Genomic DNA, 19492 nt, shown 5'->3' on the forward strand with positions numbered 1-19492 from the left:
AGGGAGATGGGCCTGTATGACCCGCACTGCAGCGGGTCTTTGTCTCGTTTCAGGATTAGCGATATCGTCGCCTCCGACATTGTCGGAGGTAATGTCCCCCTTTCCTTACTTAGCCTCATTAAAGGTTCTCGCCAAAAGCGGGGCCAACAGGTCCATATACTTCCTATAAAATTCCACCGTGATCCCATCTGGTCCCGGGGCCTTCCCTGCTTGCATGTTCCCAATTCCTTTCATCACCTCATCCACCTCAATCTGCGCCCCCAGACCTGCCACCTCCTGCCCCTCCACCCTCGGGAACTCTAGCTGGTCCAAAAAGTGTATCATTCCCTCTTTCCCCTCCGGGGGTTTGGACTTGTACAGCCTCTCATAGAATGTCTTGAACCCCTCGCTCACTTTCCCTGCTCTCTGCTCCATCCTTCCCGTTTCGTCCCTAACTCCTCCAATCTCTTCCGAAGTTTAAAAAAATATATATATATTTATTAAAGTTTTTTAACACAATTTTTCTCCCTGACAAACAATAATCCCCCCTCGTAACAAAAAAAAACGAGAAATCGCGCAGAGACAGATATATACATGGCAAAATGATATATTTACACAGCTTTGTTCACTGGCCCTCACCCCCCCTCTTCCGAAGTTGTTGGGTCAGCAGCCGGCTCACCTTTTCCCCATATTCATATTGTATCCCCTGTGCCTTCCTCCACTGTGACTCTGCCTTTCCCGTGGTCAGCAGGTCAAACACCGTCTGTAATCTTCGTCTTTCCCTGTATAGTCCTTCGTCTGGGGCCTCCGCATACTTCCTATCCACCCTTAAAATTTCCCCTACTAATCTCTCTCTTTCTTTACCCTCTTGTTTCCCCTTGTGGGCTCTGATGGAAATCAGTTCTCCTCTAACCACCGCCTTCAGCGCTTCCCATACTACTCCCACCTGGACCTCCCCATCGTCATTGACCTCCAGGTATCTTTCGATACATCCCCTCACCCTTCCGCATACCCCCTCGTCCGCCAGTAGTCCCATGTCTAATCGCCAGAATGGGCGCTGGTCCCTTTCCTCTCCTAGTTCCAGCTCCACCTAATGCGGGGCGTGATCTGAAACGGCCAGGGCCGAGTACTCCGTTCCTGCCACTTTTGGGATCAGTGCCCTTCCCAAAACAAAAAAGTCTATCCGGGAATATACCTTGTGGACGTGGGAGAAAAAGGAAAACTCTTTACCCATCGGTCTGGCGAAACTCCACGGATCTACTCCCCCTATTTGCTCCATGAACCCCTTAAGCACCTTGGCCGCTGCCGGCCTTCTCCCGGTCCTGGATCTGGACCGGTCCAGCCCTGGGTCAAGCACTGTGTTAAAGTCCCCCCTCCCCATTAACAAGTTTCCCACCTCCAGGTCCGGGATACGTCCCAGCATTCGCTTCATGAATCCCGCGTCATCCCAGTTCGGGGCATATACGTTCACCAGCACAACCGCCTCACCCTGCAATCTGCCACTCGCCATCACGTACCTGCCCCCACTATCCACCACTATGGTCTTAGCCTCGAACGATACACGTTTCCCCACCAGTATTGCCACCCCTCTGTTTTTCGCGTCCAACCCTGAGTGGAATATCTGTCCCACTCATCCTTTCCTTAGTCTAACCTGATCCGCCAACTTCAGGTGCGTTTCCTGGAGCATAACTACGTCCGCCTTCAGTCTCTTTAAGTGCGCAAACACCCTTGCCCTCTTAATCGGCCCGTTTAAACCTCTCACATTCCACGTGATCAGCTGGGTTGGGGGGGCCATTTACCCCCCCCCTCCCTCGTCGACTAGCCATCCCCTTTTTTAAACCATCTCCTCACCCAGGTCTCACGCACCCGTCTGTCCCCCAGACGGCGCCCTCCCATCCCGACCACCTCGTCTCGTATCAGCTCCCCCTTACTCTCAGCAGCAGCAACCCAGTTAATCCCCCCCCTCCCCCCAGATCCCCCTCTAGCTTGATTGCTCCCCCCATATTGCTTCCGGAAGTCAGCTAACTCTGGCTGACCTCTGCTTCCCCCGTTCATCCTTTGACCTCCCTGCATGTGAGGCTCCCTTCCTTCCCGCCATAGTTTCCATAGCGCGGGAAAATACCCGCGGCTTCCTCTCGGCCCCGCCCCTAATGGCGCAGTTGCCTCATCCCCCTTCCCTGTCCCCTTTTCCACCGGCGCCCACATTTCTTCATGTCCCCCACATCGGTGGGAGAAAAATTCCCCGTCCAACATTATTTTCCATTAGCCCTGCCCTCTCCCTACTTTACATTTCTGTGCCACCACCTCGCTACCCCTCTCCGGGCGTCAATTTCTCAAGTCTAGTCCAATGTCTCTTCCTGAATAAATGTCCATGCCTCCTCCGCCGTCTCGAAGTAGTGGTGTTTGCCCTGATGTGTGACCCACAATCTCGCCGGCTGCAGCATCCCAAATTTGACTTTCTTCCTATAGAGCACCGCCTTGGCCCGGTTGAAACCCGCCCCCCTTCTCACCACCTCCGCACTCCAGTCTTGATACACGCGTATCACCGCGTTCTCCCACTTGCTACCCCGTGTCTTCTTAGCCCAGCTCAGGACCATCTCCCTGTCCCTGTAGCGATGGAACTTCACCACTATTGCTCTTGGTGTTTCCCCTGCCTTTGGTCTTCTCACGAGGACCCGGTACGCTCCCTCCACTTCCAGGGGGCCCGTTGGGGCCTCAGCTCCCATTAGAGTATGGAGCATCGTACTCACATACGCCCCAGCATCAGCTCCCTCTGTTCCTTCGGGGAGACCTAAAATCCGTAGGTTCTTCCTCCTCGAGCTGTTCTCCAGGGCTTCCAGCCTTTCTTTGCACCTCTTGTGTAGTGCCTCGTGCGTCTCCGTTTTTACCACCAGGCCCTGTATCTCGTCTTCGTTCTCGGCTGCCTTTGCCTTCACTCCACAGAGCTCCATCGCCTGGACCTTTTGTGTTTCCTTTAGTCCCTCGATTGCCAGTAACATCGGCGCCAGCACCTCTTTCTTGAGCTCCTCCACACATCGTCGGAGGAACTCCTGCTGTTCCGGGCCCCATACCATCTGGGCTCCTCGGCCGCCACCTTGCTTCTCCCTTCTCTTCTCCGCCGCTGCTCCAAAGGATCCTCCGCAATCTGGCCACTACTGTCACTCCTTTCCATCCACACCCGGGGGGACTCCTTCCTTTGTCACCTCACACTGGGTTTGGCCGCAAAGAATTTCCGGTGGGGCTCCCGATAAGAGCCCAAAAGTCCGTTGAAACGGGAGGTGCTGAAACTTAGCTGGTCATCGCTGCAACCAGAAGTCTCGGTCTTTGTCTTTCTAACTGAGTGATAATACCACTAAGCCACTGCCTCCCAGTCTGGCAGCATCTATATAGAGAGAAACTGAGTTAGCACTTCAGGTCTGTGGCCTTTCAGCAGAATTGGGAAAAGTTAATAGGTTTTAAGCGGAGAAATGAGAAGGGTGGGGAAAAAAGGAAAATAGGAGATTAAAAGACAAAATAGTCAGTTGTGCAGGCTCAAGGGTGATGGTCCCAGAAAGTCAGAATAGGAACAAGGTGGAGAATTAAAATGATGGGCGACAATCCAGGTCATGTTACTGGACTAAATTGGGATGTTCCCTAAATTGTAGTGGAGACCACATGGTGAGTAGAAAATACCGTCTAATAAATTGAAAGAAACACACAAATTGCTGTTTTACCTGGAAGGCGTGTTTGGGGCCTTGGACGGTGAGAAGGGGGATAAGAAGGGAGGATGTAAAAGGGGCAGGTAAAAGATGCGCCTGCTTGCATGGAAACATGCTGTGGGAAGGGAAGGGGATGTTCGGGTAACCCGGAGGAGTGGACCAGCATGTCATGAAAAGAATCGTTTCTTCGGAATGCTGAAAGGGGAGGGGAGGAGAAGATTTGTTTGGTGGCATCACACTGGAAGTGACGGAAATGACAGAGGATGATCTGTAGAATAAGGAGGCTGGCCACGATGGGATAGGAATGGTAATACTCGGTGGGAAAAAGGAAAGCACATATCTGTAGCTCTAGTATTGAAAGTTGCGATGGCTGAACAGATGCAACAAAGGTGAAGAAAATGGCAGAATGGAATTAAATCCTCACAGGAAATGGTGTTCGTAAGTGTAACTGAAATAGTGACATTAATCTCTGGTTTGTACTGAATTGTGGTTGATAGCATAACCCCAGAATTGGAGGTGGAGAAGTCTAGGAAGGGAAGAGTCAGAGGTGGACAGGATGAAAGTGAGAAAAGTGAATGAAGTTTTCCAATTTGGTTGAAAACAAAAAACAACACCAATGCAGTCATAATGTTACCAGATAGAGGTGACGGAGGAGGTCCAAGCAAGACTGGAGCAAAGAATATTTCACATTTCCCCCAAAAAAGACAGGCACTGCAAGATACCCAGAGCAGCAGCCTTTATTTGGAGGAATGAGTGGAGTTGAAGAAAAAGCTATTCAGTGCGAGAACAAGTTCATCCATGCAGAGGAGGGTGATTGTGGAGAAACACTATTTGGGTCTTCTCTATTCGAGATAGAAGTAAAGAGCCCTCAGACTGCTCTGGTGGGATTGTAGATGTGGAGAAATTGAACATTCATGTCTGTGTGGGTTACCTCTGGGTGCTCCGGTTCCCACTCACAGTCCAAAGATGTTGGGGTTAGGTGGATTAGACATGCTAAATGACCTCTTTGAGTGAGGTTTCAGGGCGAGGGAAAGGTCCCAGGTTGGGTGGTCTTTCAAACGGTCGGTGCAGACTCGATGGCCAAATGGCCTCTTTCTGTACTGTAGGGATTCTATTCTATGGTCAAGGAATGGTGAGGGTCAAGAAGTTGGAAACTTTTGAAAGCTATCGTGATGCTATCGTGCCCGCCTCTACCACCTCCGCTGGCAAAGCGTTCCAGGCACCCACCACCCTCAGCGTAAAAAACTTTCCACGCACGTCTCCCTTAAACTTTCCCCCCCATCACCTTGAAATCATGACTCCTTGTAATTGACACCCCCACTCTTGGAAAAAGCTTGTTGCTATCCACCCTGTCCATACCTCTCATAATTTTGTCGACCTCAATCAGGTCCCCCCTGAACCTCCATCTTTCCAACGAAAACAATCCTAATCTACTCAACCTTTCTTCATAGCTAACACCCTCCATACCAGGCAACATCCTGGTGAACCTCCTCTGCACCCTCTCTAAAGCATCCAAATCCTTCTGGTAATGTGGCGACCAGAACTGCACGCAGTATTCCAAATGTGGCCAAACCAAAGTCCTATACAACTGTAACATGACCTGCCGACTCTTGTACTCAATACCCCGTTCGATGAAGGCAAGCATGCTGTACGCCTTCTTGACTACTCTTATTGACCTGCGTTGCCACCTTCGTGGTACAATGGACCTGAACTCCCAGATCTCTCTGTACATCAATTTTCCCCAGGACTCTTCCATTGACCGTATAGTCCGCTCTTGAATTGGATCTTCCAAAATGCATCACCTCGCATTTGCCTGGATTGAACTCCATCTGCCATTTCTCTGCCCAACTCTCCAATCTATCTATATTTTGCTGTATTCTTTGACAGTCCTCCTCGCTATCTGCAACTCCACCAATCTTAGTATCATCTGATAACTTGCTAATCAGACCACCTATACTTTCGTCCAGATATCACAAACAACAGTGGTCTGAGCACGGATCCCTGTGGAACACCACTAGTCATCCTTCTCCATTTTGAGACACTCCCTTCCACCACTACTCTCTGTCTCCTGTTGCCCAGCCAGTTTTTATCCATCTAGCTAGTACACCCTGAACCCCATGCGACTTCACTTTTTCCATCAACCTGCCATGGGAAACTTTATCAAATGCCTTACTGAAGTCCATGTATATGACATCTACAGCCCTTCCTTCATCAATTAACTGAGTCACTTCCTCAAAGAATTCTATTAGGTTTGTAAGACATGACCCTCCCTGCACAAAACCATGCTGCCAATCACTGCAAGCCCATTTTCTTCCAAATGTGAATAGATCCTATCCCTCAGTATCTTCTCCAACAGTTTGCCTACCACTGACGTCAAGCTCACAGGTCTATAATTCCCTGGATTATCCCTGCTACCCTTCTTACACAAAGGGACAACATTAGCAATTCTCCAGTCCTCCGGGACCTCACCCGTGCTCCAGGATGCTGCAAAGATATCTGTTAAGGCCCCAGCTATTTCGTCCCTCACTTCCCTCAGTAACCTGGGATAGGTCCCATCCGGACCTGGGGACTTGTCCACCTTAATGCCTTTTAGAATAACCAAAACTTCCCCCTTCCTTATGCCGACTTGACCTAGAGTATTTAAACATCCATCCGTAACCTCAACATCTATCATGTCCCTCTCCTTGGTGAATACCGATGCAAAGTATTCATTATAAATCTCACCCATTTGCTCTGACTTCACGCATAAATTCCCTCTTTTGTCTTTGAGTGGGCCAGTCCTTTCTCTAGTTACCCTCTTGCTCCTCATATACGAATAAAAGGCTTTGGGATTTTCCTTAACCCTGTTAGCCAAAGATATTTCATGACTCCTTTTAGCCCTCTTTATTGTGCGTTTGAGATTTGTCCTACTTTCCCGATATTCCTCCAAAGTTTCATCAGTTTTAAGTCGCCTAGATCTTATGTAGGCTTCCTTTTTCATCTTGGCTAGTCTCACAATTCCACCCGTCATCCATGGTTCCCTAATCTTGCCATTTCTATCCCTCATTTTCATAGGGACATGTCTGTCCTGCTCTCAAATCAACCTTTCCTTAAAAGACTCCCACATTTCAAATGTGGATTTACCCTTAAACAGCTGCTCCCAATCCACATTCCCTAGCTCCTGCCGAATTTTGTTATACTTGGCCTTTCCCCAATTTAGCACTCTTCCTTTAGGACCACTCTCTTCTTTGTCCATGAGTATTCTAAAACTTGCGGAATTGTGATCGCTATTCCCAAAATAATCACCGACTGAAACTTCAACCACCTGACCGGGATCATTCCCCAATACCAGGTCCAGTATGGTCCCTTCCCGAGTTGGGCTATTTACATACTGCTCTAAAAAACTCTCCTGGATGCTCCTTACAAATTCTGCTCCACCTACGCCTCCAACATGAGTCCCATTCAATGTTGGGGAAGTTAAAATCTCCCATCACGACCACCCTATTGCTCCTACATTTTTCTATAATCTGTCTACATATTTGTACCTCTACTTCATGCTCGCTTTTGGGAGGACTGTAGTACAGTCCCAACAATGTTACTGCACCCTTCCTATTTCTTAGCTCTACCCATATTGCCTCAGTGCTCGAATCCTCCATAGTGCCCTCCTTAATCACAGCTGTGATATCATCTCTGACCAGTAATGCAACTCCTCCACCCCTTTTACCTCCCTCTCTATCCCTCCTGAAGCATCTATACCCTGGGATATTTAGTTGTCAATCTTGCCCTTCCCTCAACCAAGTCTCAGTAATACCAATAACATCATATTCCCAGGTACTAATCCAAGCCCTAAGTTCATCTGCCTTACCTGCTACACTTCTCGCATTAAAACAACTGCACCTCAGACCACCCTTTGCATTCATCATCTCTTCCCTGCCTCCTCTTCCCCTTCGTCACAATGAGTTTATTATCTAGTACCTTACCGGCTTTAGTTGCTGTCTCTTTACTGACCTCTAACTTCCTAATCTGGTTCCCATCCCCCTGCCACATTAGTTTAAAACCTCCCCAACAGTGTTAGCAAAAGCACGCCTAGGGGGCGAAACCCACCCAAACACGGGGAGAATGTGCACACGGACAGTGACCCAGAGCCGGGACCTCGGCGCCGTGAGGCAGCAGTGCGCCACCGTGCTTTTTGTTCTTTGTGCTTTGCACACTAGAAATTGGAAACTGTTTAGGTGATGGAGGACATCAGAAGACTCACTGGTATAAGTAGGAAGAGACTGGACAAATCATAGAATGGTTACAACTCAGAAGGAAGCCATTCGTAACTCTGCAAATTTTTCTATTTCATTCTAACGATCCAATTCGCTTTTGAAAGCCTCAATTGCCTCTACTGCCAGTTCTCTGAAGCATTGAATTCCCAGTCAGAGCCACTTGCTGCATGAATGAGTTTATTCTCATGTCGCAATTGGTTCTTTGGTCAATTACCTTAAATCTGTGTACTCTGGTTCTTGTTTTTCCATCAGTGGGAACAGTTTCTCCCTAGCTACTCTGTCCAGACCCTTCGTGATTTTGAACACGTCTATCAAATCTCCTCCCAACCTTATCCAAGGAAAATAGTCCAAACATTTCCAATCTTTCTACGTAATTGAAGTAGAAAGTGAAAATAGAGTCGAGATGGGAAGAAATCATTTCAGTGAGGTGGGAGCAGGTGAAACAAAAGGTCTACCAAGACAGGCCTGTTTGTGGATGTGGGCTCTTCAGGTTTAGAGGCTGTAGAGCGACGATCCTCAGATGCAGTAAGATCAGTGACAGTCCTGGATGCAATGTCTTGATGTTCAGTGGTGGGACCATGGTCCAGGGGAGGTCGGAGGGAGTATCAGAAGTTGGCATTCAGCCTCTGCTCGGTAGAGATTGGTATGCCATAAAGTGACAGTGCCACCCTTGTCAGTAGGAGTGCCACCTTTGTTAGTAGGAGTGCCACCCTTGTCAGTAGGTTGGATGACAATGTGAGGGTTGGATCTGAAAGAACAGAGTGCAGAAAGCTCCGGGGAACAGAGAAATTGAAAGATCAAAGGAGGATAAAAAGCCAGAGGGAGGGGCCGTGATGGAGGGAGAATATTGGAGTTGGTAAAAGGGTCCATTGTGTGGGGAGAAGACTTTTGGCCAATGATGTCTACAAAAGCAGAATTCATTGACATGATCTCAAAATTCACTGAGGTGGAAGCATAACGAGCTGAAGCGGAGTCCTTTGCTACCGATGGATTGGTCAGAATTAGTGAGGGGAATAATAAAGTTAGAGCCAGGTTGCTCATGGTGATGTCAGCAAGAGTTTTTGCACAGAAAGGGTAGTGGAACTCTATATCAATGTGTGAGGTCAATTGGAGCTGCCAAGACTGAGGTTGATAGATATTTGTTAGGTGAGAGTATCAACGGATATGAAGTAATGTGGAGATATTAAGTTGAAATACAGATATACTCAATCTAATTGATTGGTGGGATAGGCTGAAAGGGTTGAATGGGCTATTTCAGTTTCACTGTTTCTAATGTGCTGCAAAATATGGCTGAATAGAGCAGTCGAGTGAGAATTGGGCGAGATGGTAGCACAGTGGTTAGCACTGTTGTTTCACAGCGGTAGGGACCTGGGTTTAATTTCCGGCTTGGATCACTGTCTGTGCGGAGTCTGCACGTTTTCCCTGTGTTTGCGTGGCTTTCCTCCAGGTGCTCCGGTTTCCTCCCACAGTCCAAAGATGTGCAGGCTAGGTGGATTGGCCTTGCTAGATTGCCCTTGTGTCCAAGAGGGTTAGGTGGGGTTACTGGGTTGCGGGGATGGGGTGCAGGTGTGGGTTAGGTAGGGTGCTCTTTCCAAGGGCCGGTGCAGATTCGATGGGCAGAATGGCCTCCTTCTGCCCTGTAAATTCTATGAATAAATTGTTCTGTCCATACAATTCTTCCCCTGCAGCGGTTTGACGGCTGTGGCATAGTTTACTGTCGGACTAGGAACTCGTGTCAAGAGGTGGCAGAGGAACTGACATACAGAGGCGTGGAAGCCAAGGCTTATCATGCAGGTGAGGAGCAGATATGAAAGCACTGAGGATTTAGTGTTAGGAGTCCTCTTGAATGTTGATAATCACACAGGGATTTCTACCTGTTGAGTAATTTTTGGATTGATTTCTGTATGTTACTGATGGGTCACTGGGTTAATGATGGATTAATTTGCAGAGTTGCAGTGCATTCACTGTCTTGATATTTTAATAACCTGTTGACAGTGAACAGTATGATGTGTGGTGTCCTATTTAAAGTGATAACTTTGATTGGAAGTTCAGTGCACCAATTTTGATGCACAGAGTTAGACAGGTCTGAAGTTATTGAGTTAAAACACTCTCTGAAGATTTCACTCTAGGTTAATTGAAGGGTTCCAACAAACACTTAAGGGCACAGCTATCACACCTGTGCTTCTTGACCTGCCTGCAATGTTTAAAATGGTTGACTCCACCGTCTTCCTCTGCAGCTAGCCTAGAAAGGCTTTCTTCCAGCTCCCAAATCGTTACCTCTGGTGTCCTTCAAATGTCTATCCTCAGCCCCCTCCTATTTCTTATCCGCATGCTGCACCGTGGTAACATCATCTGAAAACACAGTTTCTGCATGTACGCTGACAACACCGAGCTCTACTTCGCTATCACCACATTCTCCCTCTGCACTCAGTTGTCAAACTGCCTGTCTGATATTCAGTGTTGGATGTACCATAATGTCTGTCCTCCAACTAAATACCGGAATGACTTTGACCTCCCATCACAAATTCTCTTCCTTGGCACCAACTCAGTCCTCCTCCCTGACAACTATCTGAGGCTGAACTAGACTGTTCACAATCTTGATGTGATCTCCAGATGACCTTCAGACTGCTTATCCCCTCATCACTTAAGATTTTCTCGATAATGTCACCTGACCCACCTCTTCTCTGTTCAGTTGCTACTGAAATCCTTTGTTATCTTGAGACACAAGGCAGCATGGTAGCACAAGTGGATAGCATTGTGGCTTCACAGCGCCAGGGTCCCGGGTTCGATTCCCCGTTGGGTCACTGTCTGTGTGGAACCTGCTCGTTCTCCCAGTGTTCTGCGTGGGTTTCCTCCAGGTGCTCTGGTTTCCTCCCACAGTCCAAAGACGTGCAGGTTAGGTGGATTGGTCATGCTAAATTGCCCTCAGTGTCCAAAAAGGCTAGGAGGGATTATTGGGTTACGGGGATAGGGTGGAAGTGAGGCTTAAGTGGGTCGGTGCAGACTCGATGGGCCGAATGGCCTCCTTCTGCATTGTATGTTCTATGTATCAATGTATCACAACTATTCCAACACACTCCTCATTCTACCCTTGGTAAATTTGACGTCACCTAGAACTCTGCTGCCCATGTGCTAACTTGCATCAAGTCCCAATCACCTATTATCCCTGTGCTTGCTGACCTACATTAGTTCCTGGTTAGGCAACAGCTCAATTTTAAAGTTCTAATTTTTGCTTCAAAATCCCTCCATGCCCTTGCAGATCTGATATCTCTAATCTCCCACGGCCCCACATTCTTCAAGATCTCTGCGCCCATCCAGTTCTGGCCTCTTGAGCATCCCTGATACTAATCATTGGTGACCATACTATCCAATCAGTGTTCCTACCTCTCTTTCTTCCTTTAAGGCATCCCGAAAACCAACACATTAAAATCTTTGACAAAACATTTAGTCACCTGCCTTAATATCTCCTTTTGTAGCAAATTTTGTTTGATAGTAATATGACCAAATAACGAGTACTATGTTAAAGGCTATTTGAAGGCAGGCTGTTAGATACAGAGTAAAATTGCCCCATACTATCCCAGCAAACAGTCTGGCCTGGTATAGCAGGGGTTTGATACAGAGTCATGCTCCCTTGACACAGTCCAAGAACATGCATCAACCCTCAGCTTAGAAGAGTGCTCTGACTGCAACACGTTTGTTACTCTCACACCCAGTCTATGATTTCTCCAGAAGGATCTGGTAACTAGTTCTTATGTAAAATGCTTGCCTTATACATCGCAGTTATGGAGGTCCATGGTCTCTGTTGGACTCACTCATATCGCATTCAAGCCTGCAGTGTTTTAATTCACCATTTAGCAGTGAAATAGGGTTAATTTCCTTTTTCTTTTATTCATTGGGTGTTGGTGGCATTGTCAGCATTTTCTGTCCATCTCTACTTGTTCTTCAGAAAGTGGTAGTAAGTCACCTTGACAAACGGAGAGCGCGGTTAGAAATTTACCAGTGAACTTGGAGGAACATTTCGGTGAGACCAGGTGGGGTCAGCAGATTTCCTTTCAGACATTAGCTAACCATATAGGTTTTAATGAAAAAGTAGCAGCCTCATGATCACGAATATTGATATCAGCTTTTCATTCTGCATTATTTGATTAACTGAATTTAAATTCACCTGCTGCTCTTATGGGATTTGAACTCATGTCTCCAGGTTGTTAGTCCAGGTTTCTTTATTATTAGTCCAGTTACATCACCACTCTTCTTATTCCTCTGGCACTGTCCTGATACATAGGTGTGATGAATGTAGTAGGAATTTCAGACATATTGCAGTATATGTATTTGGTGCAGTAAGGGTTAAAAGCCTGGGTTAGTGTATGACTACTGGAAGAAATTCTGGTTTAACAGCAGTCACTTTGGCTCCAAGGGTGCAATTAAAGTAAGATCATAATTCATTCCAACCATGTATGTTTTGTACTTGAAGTTGGGCAAATGGAATTTTGTTTATATAAAGAAGGTTCCCTGGGGAGTAGATAATTAGAGACATTGTGTTAAGCCTCTGTAAGATGATGTAGTTAATGAGAAGAGCCAGGGGCTGAAGCAGTCAGGTGTTGAGTTTCATTTTTTTAGTTCAGTTTAAATTGGGATGTGGACAGACCATCAGTTTCTCTCAGGAGAAATGGGGATGAAAAAAGTATCAGCCATGATTGAATGGCGGCGCAGACTCGATGGGCCAAGAGGCTTAATTCTGCCCCATGTCTTATGGTCTCAAAGCAGTTTAGTTAAAAAAATTTGCCTGTGAATAGAACAGCAGTTTCTGAAAAGATGAAAAGGTTTTAAACAGTTGTTTGAGGCGGGCAAGAATCAGCAAACCGGTTCCTGAAGGATCTCTCTCTCTCAAAGAAGTTTATCTAAGACATGTCTTGTATTCCTATAACCCAAGTATTCCTGGATTAGCTAACTGTATTTAAAAGTGGATTTTGAAGATGGAATTTGCTTGCGTGAAGATAAAAGATAACAGTTAGGAGTTCAAGCTGTTTGCAGGTCACAAGGGTAATCTAACTTTTCAACTCATTTGTGAAGAATGTCACCTGACAGGCCAATGCCTATTCCAGCTTGAAATAAAAGCTGCATCAGAACCCCATCCTAAGCTGTAATTCACAAGGGTGTGTATCATTACAGTTAAACTAAGCAAGACTTCCCTCATTTACACTCCATCCGTCTTTCAATAAAGGCCAACATCCCATTTGCCTTTCTAATTACGTGCTGTACCTGCCTGATAACATTTTGTGTTTCATGTTTGAGGACACCCAGATCCCTCTGTGGTCTCCGTTTAAATAACATTCGGCTTTTTCTATTCTTCCCACCAAAGTGGGTCAGCTCACATTTTCCCACATTGTAGTCAAACTGTCAACTTTTTACTTACTCGCTCAACTTATGCACTCTTTTTTTTCCGACTTGTCTTTTATCATGAGTAGATTTGGCTGCATTATACTCAGTCCCTTCATTCAAGTCATGAAACTAGGTTGAGAATAGCACTGATTTCTGTGGCATACACTAGCTACAGTTTGCCAACCTGAAAATTACTCTTTTATCCTGACTCTGTTTTCAGTTTGTTAGCCAATCTTTTATCCATGTTAACATATTACCCTACACCATGAACTCTTATCTTCTGTAGTAACCTTTCATGTGACATCTCCTCAAATGTGTTTTCTTATCAAATACCTTTTGGAAATCAAAAGACACTCGTCTCCTTTTCTCCACCCTGCTTGTTGCATCCTTAACGAAATTCAATTAATTTGTCAAACACAATTTCCTTTTCATAAAACATGCTGACTCTCCTAGATTGTACTATGATTTTCTAAGTGACCTGCTACTATTCCCTTAAAAATGAATTCTGACATTTTCTCAGTGGCAAATGCTAGAAGTGTAACATGTGTAATTTTCCAATCCACTGGGACTTTTTCATAATCTAGAGAATTTTTATTGTAACCGATGCATCTATTATCTTCAGCTATTTCTAAGACCCTCAAATGCAGGTCACCGGGCATATTGGACTTGTTAGCCTTTAGTCCCATAAATTTGTTTTGTGCATTTTCTCCAGTGATAATTATTGTTTTATTATAATAATCTTTATTGTCACAAGTAGGCTTACATTAATAGTGCAATGAAGTTACAGTTGAAAGCCCCTAGTCGCCACATTCTGACTCCTGTTCGGGTACACAGGGAGAATTCAGAATGCCCAAATTACCTAACAGCACGTCCTTTTGGACTTGTGAGAGAAAATCGGAGCACCCGGAGCAAACCCACGCAGACAAATTTAAATTTACTCCTCCCTTTTGTTCCCTAATTTTCCATTATTATTAGGATGTTTTTGGTATCTTCGGTCACCAAACCTTCTAGTCAGCCACTAATCCTCGCAGCATTGTATGCTTTTCCACTCAGTTTGATATTGTCCTTAACTCCTAACTTAGCCTTGAATGGTTCTTCCTTCTTGGAAAATCAGGATCTAGAATGAGCTGCTGGAAAGGATGATAGAAATAAACTCAATTGTAACATTCAGAACGGGATTGGATAAATACTTGCAATAAAAAAATTCAGGATAAAAGCAGGGGAAAATAGGACTCAATAAATATCTTGGTGAAAGAATTGGCACAAGCTAACTGGACAGAATGACCTCCTTTTGTGTTGTATGAATCCCTGATGATATGAAGTGAAACTTGCATGTACAATCTACAGAGATGAGGGAAGGTCTTGACTTCATGACCTGGGAGCTGAACCTTGTGTATACCTACAGGGCTAAAGAATTCAGAACGTACTATGGTGCAGGAGGAGTGGATGGAGGGTAAGGTGCCTGTGATCGTGGCAACCATCAGCTTTGGGATGGGTGTGGACAAGGCTAATGTCAGGTGAGTGTCAATATGCGGGCTAGGGAGGGTAATTTCTCTGCCAGAAACACTGTTGTAGTATTGGGATTGTAAGTGTATTCTATCCAGGGTGCTTGGGTGGGGTGAGGGATATTCAAGTTTACTAGTTACTCACTCTCCATGGGGAATGTTTATTGGTTTACTTAAGATTACCTGGACTGCGTGTTTATGCAATAGGTTCAACTTTGTCAGGTCAAATTTTGTTTTGCATGTTGTGAAGTGTGGCTTTTACACGGTAGGGACCCTGGGGAATGTGTGCCAGAATTGCACAGCCCAGGGACATCGGCAGCTGTTTCCTGGCTGCTGATGTTGCTGACCTATTGGCAGCTGCTGTTGTCAAATGCAGATTGGTGCATGTGGTAATGTTAGCCAGCTTCCTCTGAGTTCCAATGCTGGCTGCCAGTTGTGAGTGCGAGGTAATGCTTGTTACAAGCTGTTGATTTCCATTGGGTGGTCATTGCATAGAAAGCAAGCATTTTGTCCATCACAAAGTACTATCCAATTAGCCCATAGCCCTAGTTTACCACCCATAAGCTTTTCCTTTTCAAGTTTATTTCATGTCATTGAATCTGCTTCCATCGCCCTTTCAAACAATACATTCCAGATCATTACAACTTGCTGCACTACACCAAAATTCCTCATGTTGACACTGAGTCTTAAACCCATGTCCTCTGGTTTTCGACCCATCGAAGAGTGGAACTGGCTTACTTCTTCTATCAAAGAATGGTTGCTTTCATAAACATTGTCTTTCACGATACCAGGCATCCAAAAGAGCTTTACAGCCAATAAAGTATTTTGGAAATGTTGTCACTTTTCTAATATAAAATCCATCATAATTTTGAACAACCTTACTAATACTCTTCTTCATCATCCCTGCTCGAAGGAGAATAACCCCAGCTTCTCCAGAACTGAAGTCACTCATTCTTGGTGCCAATCTGGAATGAGTGAGTGAGTGATACGTGCGTCCGGGAGACGAGTAACTCTGTGTGCACGTGTGATAGACGTGTAGGTCCCTTACAGTTAGAACCAGAGAAGTTATAATGGGGAACAAAGACATGGTTCTGTCTTCACAAAGGACACAAATAAGATACCAGAAATGTTGGGGAACACAGGGTTTAGTGAAACATAGAAACATGAAAATTGAAGGAGGAGGAGGCCATTCGGCCCTTCGAGCCTGCTCCGCCATGCACCATGATCATGGCTGATCATCAAGTTTAATACCCTGATCCTGTCTTCACCCCAATATCCCTTGATCCCTTTAGCCCCAAGAGCTTTTTTCTAATTCCACCTTGAAATGACAATGTTTTCATAGAATCATAGAATTTACGTGCTGAAGAATGTCATTCGGCCCGTTGAGTCTACACCATTGAAAGAACATCCTACTTAAGCCCACACCTCCACCCCATCCCTGTAAACCCACCTAACCTTTGGAGAATAAGGGGCAATTTAGCCTGGCCTGGTCAATCCACCTAATCTGCACATATTTGGACAGTGGGAGGAAACCGGAACACCCGTAGGAAACACACACAGATATGGGGAGCAAGTCCAACGCCATGCAGACAGTCACCCTAGACCGGAGCTGTGAGGCAGCTGTGCTAACCACCATGCTACTGTGCCGCCCTTTTGGACACTACTTTCTGTGGTCGCAAATTACACAGATTCACCACTCTCTAGGTGAAGAAATTTCTCCTCACCTCAGCGTGTGCGAGGGGAGGAGACGAACGTGTGCGAGGGGGGGAGACTAGCGTGTGCGAGGGGGGGAGACTAGCGTGTGCGAGGGGGGGAGACTAGCGTGTGCGAGGGGGGGAGACTAGCGTGTGCGAGGGGGGGAGACTAGCGTGTGCGAGGGGGGGAGACGAGCGTGTGCGAGGGGGGGAGACGAGCGTGTGCGAGGGAGGGAGACGAGCGTGTGCGAGGGAGGGAGACGAGCGTGTGCGAGGGGGGGGAGACGAGCGTGTGCGAGGGGGGGGGGGGGGAGACGAGCCTGTGCGAGGGGGGGGAGACGAGCCTGTGCGAGGGGGGGGAGACGAGCCTGTGCGAGGGGGGGAGACGAGCCTGTGCGAGAGGGGGGAGACGAGCCTGTGCGAGAGGGGGGAGACGAGCCTGTGCGAGAGGGGGGAGACGAGCCTGTGCGAGGGGGGGGAGACGAGCGCGCGGGAGAGGGGGAGGCGAGCGCGCGGGAGAGGGGGAGGCGAGCGCGCGGGAGCAAGGGGGGAGACGCGCGCACGGGAGCGAGGGGGAGGCGAGCGCGCGGGCGAGGGGGAGGCGAGCGTGCGGAGGAGGAGGGAGATGTGTGTGCATGAGGGACTGGACGCGCATGCGCGCATCTGTGTGAGTGGAAGCGATGCATTTGTCCGACTATGAGTATCAGCTTTCCAGCATCATTCCTTCCTCTAAAAATGACAAACGGTAAGATCCTGGTTGCTGACTGTCTCTGAGCACTTGGTGATGCTTGTTTTTGACCATCTTGAATTTCTGCAGATTTGTGGCTCATTGGAATCTTGCAAAGTCAATGGCTGCTTATTACCAAGAATCTGGCCGTGCAGGAAGAGACGGGAAGCCCTCATTTTGCCGGATCTACTACTGCAGGATAGATCGTGGGAACATCAACTTCCTGATCAAGAAGGAGATCGCTCAGAAGCAGGTACTGCATTGCTAGAGTTATCCACAAATGTTTTGACCTTTCAGACTGACACTTCTGGCTGGCTCTCATCCTCATTACTTACCCTAGACCCTTCAAGCTTTTGTTCCATCGTGCCTAGCTTTTTTCTAACATCTGACAATCTGGGAATGAGTTCCCAGCGGGAAATGAACTGAGGGGTTAGTCTGGATTCTACGTAGAATCACGTATATCTGGGAGAGTGTTGTGGGCTAGAAACTAACAGGGGTTTGGGTGGTTTCTGTATATCAGTAAATCTTCATCAGTATAGACATTGTATTAGTAGTGTGTATCAACCTCTGACATTATTTCATATTGCTGTCTCATGTACTCTATATGTTTCACCTGGTTATTCTCTGCTCCTTCGTCCCAACTTGGCTTTCCAATTTATCTTTTATGTCTTTGCCCAGTTCATCATTACCCTTTCATGCTAATGGCCTTTACTGCCTGTTCCCACTTGGACACTTCACAGTTGTCCTTACTTGCCTCTGGCTCTACTCTTGTGCCCCAACTCTGGCGATGTAGCTCACTTTCTGAATAATGAGAAACCTCTGTGGGTCTGAGGAGAATTATTTTCTTGTGCTTTTTGCAGAGTAAGAGAGGATCCGTAAGACATTGTGACAAATCCTCCATGGTGGGGTTTGAGTCGCTGGTTTCCTTCTGTGAGCAGTCAGGGTAAGTGCTTCCATTTCCTGTGTTTTCTGGACTTTTTTCCTTAATAAGAGGTAACAGCTACCTGGGAATACGTTGCAGGCTGGATCTAACTGAGGGGTTTGAGTAATTTGGATATAGGATAGCAGATGTCTCATAGTAAGTTACAGGCTTGAAATGAACTGAGGGGATGGGTGGTTATGTCTGGAATAACGTATACCTGGGAGTAAGTTACAGACTGGAACCTAACTGAGAAGTTCGACGAGTTTGTATGGAGGATAACAGATATCTAGGAGTGAATTACAGGTTGAAAATCGAATAAAGTGGGATGGATATTCATATGCAAATATTGGCTACCAGGTGTGAGTCACAATTTTATTTGAGGTCTCGGGCACTTTTAATTTTGATTACATAGCTGTGGATGAGCAGTAATTTCAAGAGGGCCAGCCGACTTGTGCACGATCTGTGCAGGAATTTTGTGTTTGCTATGTGGCCACACAGTTTAGAGGGAACTTCAGTTGCACACTTCATATTTAATAGAGTATACTCGATTTTCATGAATGGCTCAGGATACACTATTGGGTACTGACCACTTAGCACCTATCTTGTGCATTCTATGGTGGAACTGTGATGAATGTCGGAATTTCAGATGCATTGTATTATATGTATTTGGTGGTCAGGTTAAAATCCTGGCTTAATGTGTGTATGACTACTGCAGTAGTGGTTTAAAAATCCTGGTTTGAAAGACAGCTAAGCTTTTTGGAGCCAGAGGTGCAATTAAAGCATCGTAAAAAGTTTGGGCGAATGAACTTTTACTTAGATTAAGAGGATTCCCTGTGAAGTAGTTAATTCGAGATATCGGGGAAATTCTCTGCCTCCTTGGCCACATGTTTCTCGGCGGCGCTCCATCGCTAATATCGGAACTCGCCGTTCCTGCCGCTGGCCAATGGGATTTCCCATTGTCGGCACCCCCGCCGCTGGGATCAGAATGGAGAAGCCTGCCGGTGGAGAATTCACCCCATTGTGTTCAGTTAAATAAGATGATGTAGTTAATGGGAGGTGCGAAGGGTTGGAGCAGTCAGGTTTTGAGGTTTTCAGAGTTTGTTTTTGGCTGGAAGGTGAGCTGAGAAGGTTTCTGAAGAAATGCAGACAGAGATTCTGCATTATTCTGACAGGTGGTCATGACTTTCTTTCAAGCAGTCTCAAAAGATCTCTCTTTCTCAAAGACTTTCAAGACATCTCTATACAGCAAGTATTCCTGAGTGCTAACTGTATTTAAAAGTGGATTGTGATCTGAGATGGTTGTTTGAGTAGAAGTAAAGATAGAAGTTCAGCACTATT

At 46.5% G+C, this 19492-nt stretch overlaps 1 protein-coding gene across 9 annotated transcripts in view; it reads left to right on the plus strand.

Moving 5' to 3' along the window:
* Positions 1-19492, plus strand: part of recql5 (RecQ helicase-like 5) — a 270455-nt gene that overhangs the window by 58209 nt on the left and 192754 nt on the right. For 8 of the 9 annotated variants that reach the window (XR_011936158.1, XR_011936157.1, XR_011936155.1 and 5 more), the window contains exons 4-7: positions 9616-9721; positions 14712-14823; positions 17323-17485; positions 18093-18175. Coding sequence is in view for 4 of the 9 variants with exons in the window: in XM_072482940.1 (XP_072339041.1) it covers positions 9616-9721; positions 14712-14823; positions 17323-17485; positions 18093-18175 (464 nt within the window). In the remaining 5 variants the exon portion in view is untranslated. The remainder of the gene's footprint in view (positions 1-9615; positions 9722-14711; positions 14824-17322; positions 17486-18092; positions 18176-19492) is intronic. The other variant, XM_072482939.1, reaches the window with a different exon arrangement.

The sequence above is a fragment of the Scyliorhinus torazame genome, chromosome 18 (assembly GCF_047496885.1).
Source record: "Scyliorhinus torazame isolate Kashiwa2021f chromosome 18, sScyTor2.1, whole genome shotgun sequence".
Lineage (NCBI taxonomy): Eukaryota > Metazoa > Chordata > Chondrichthyes > Carcharhiniformes > Scyliorhinidae > Scyliorhinus > Scyliorhinus torazame.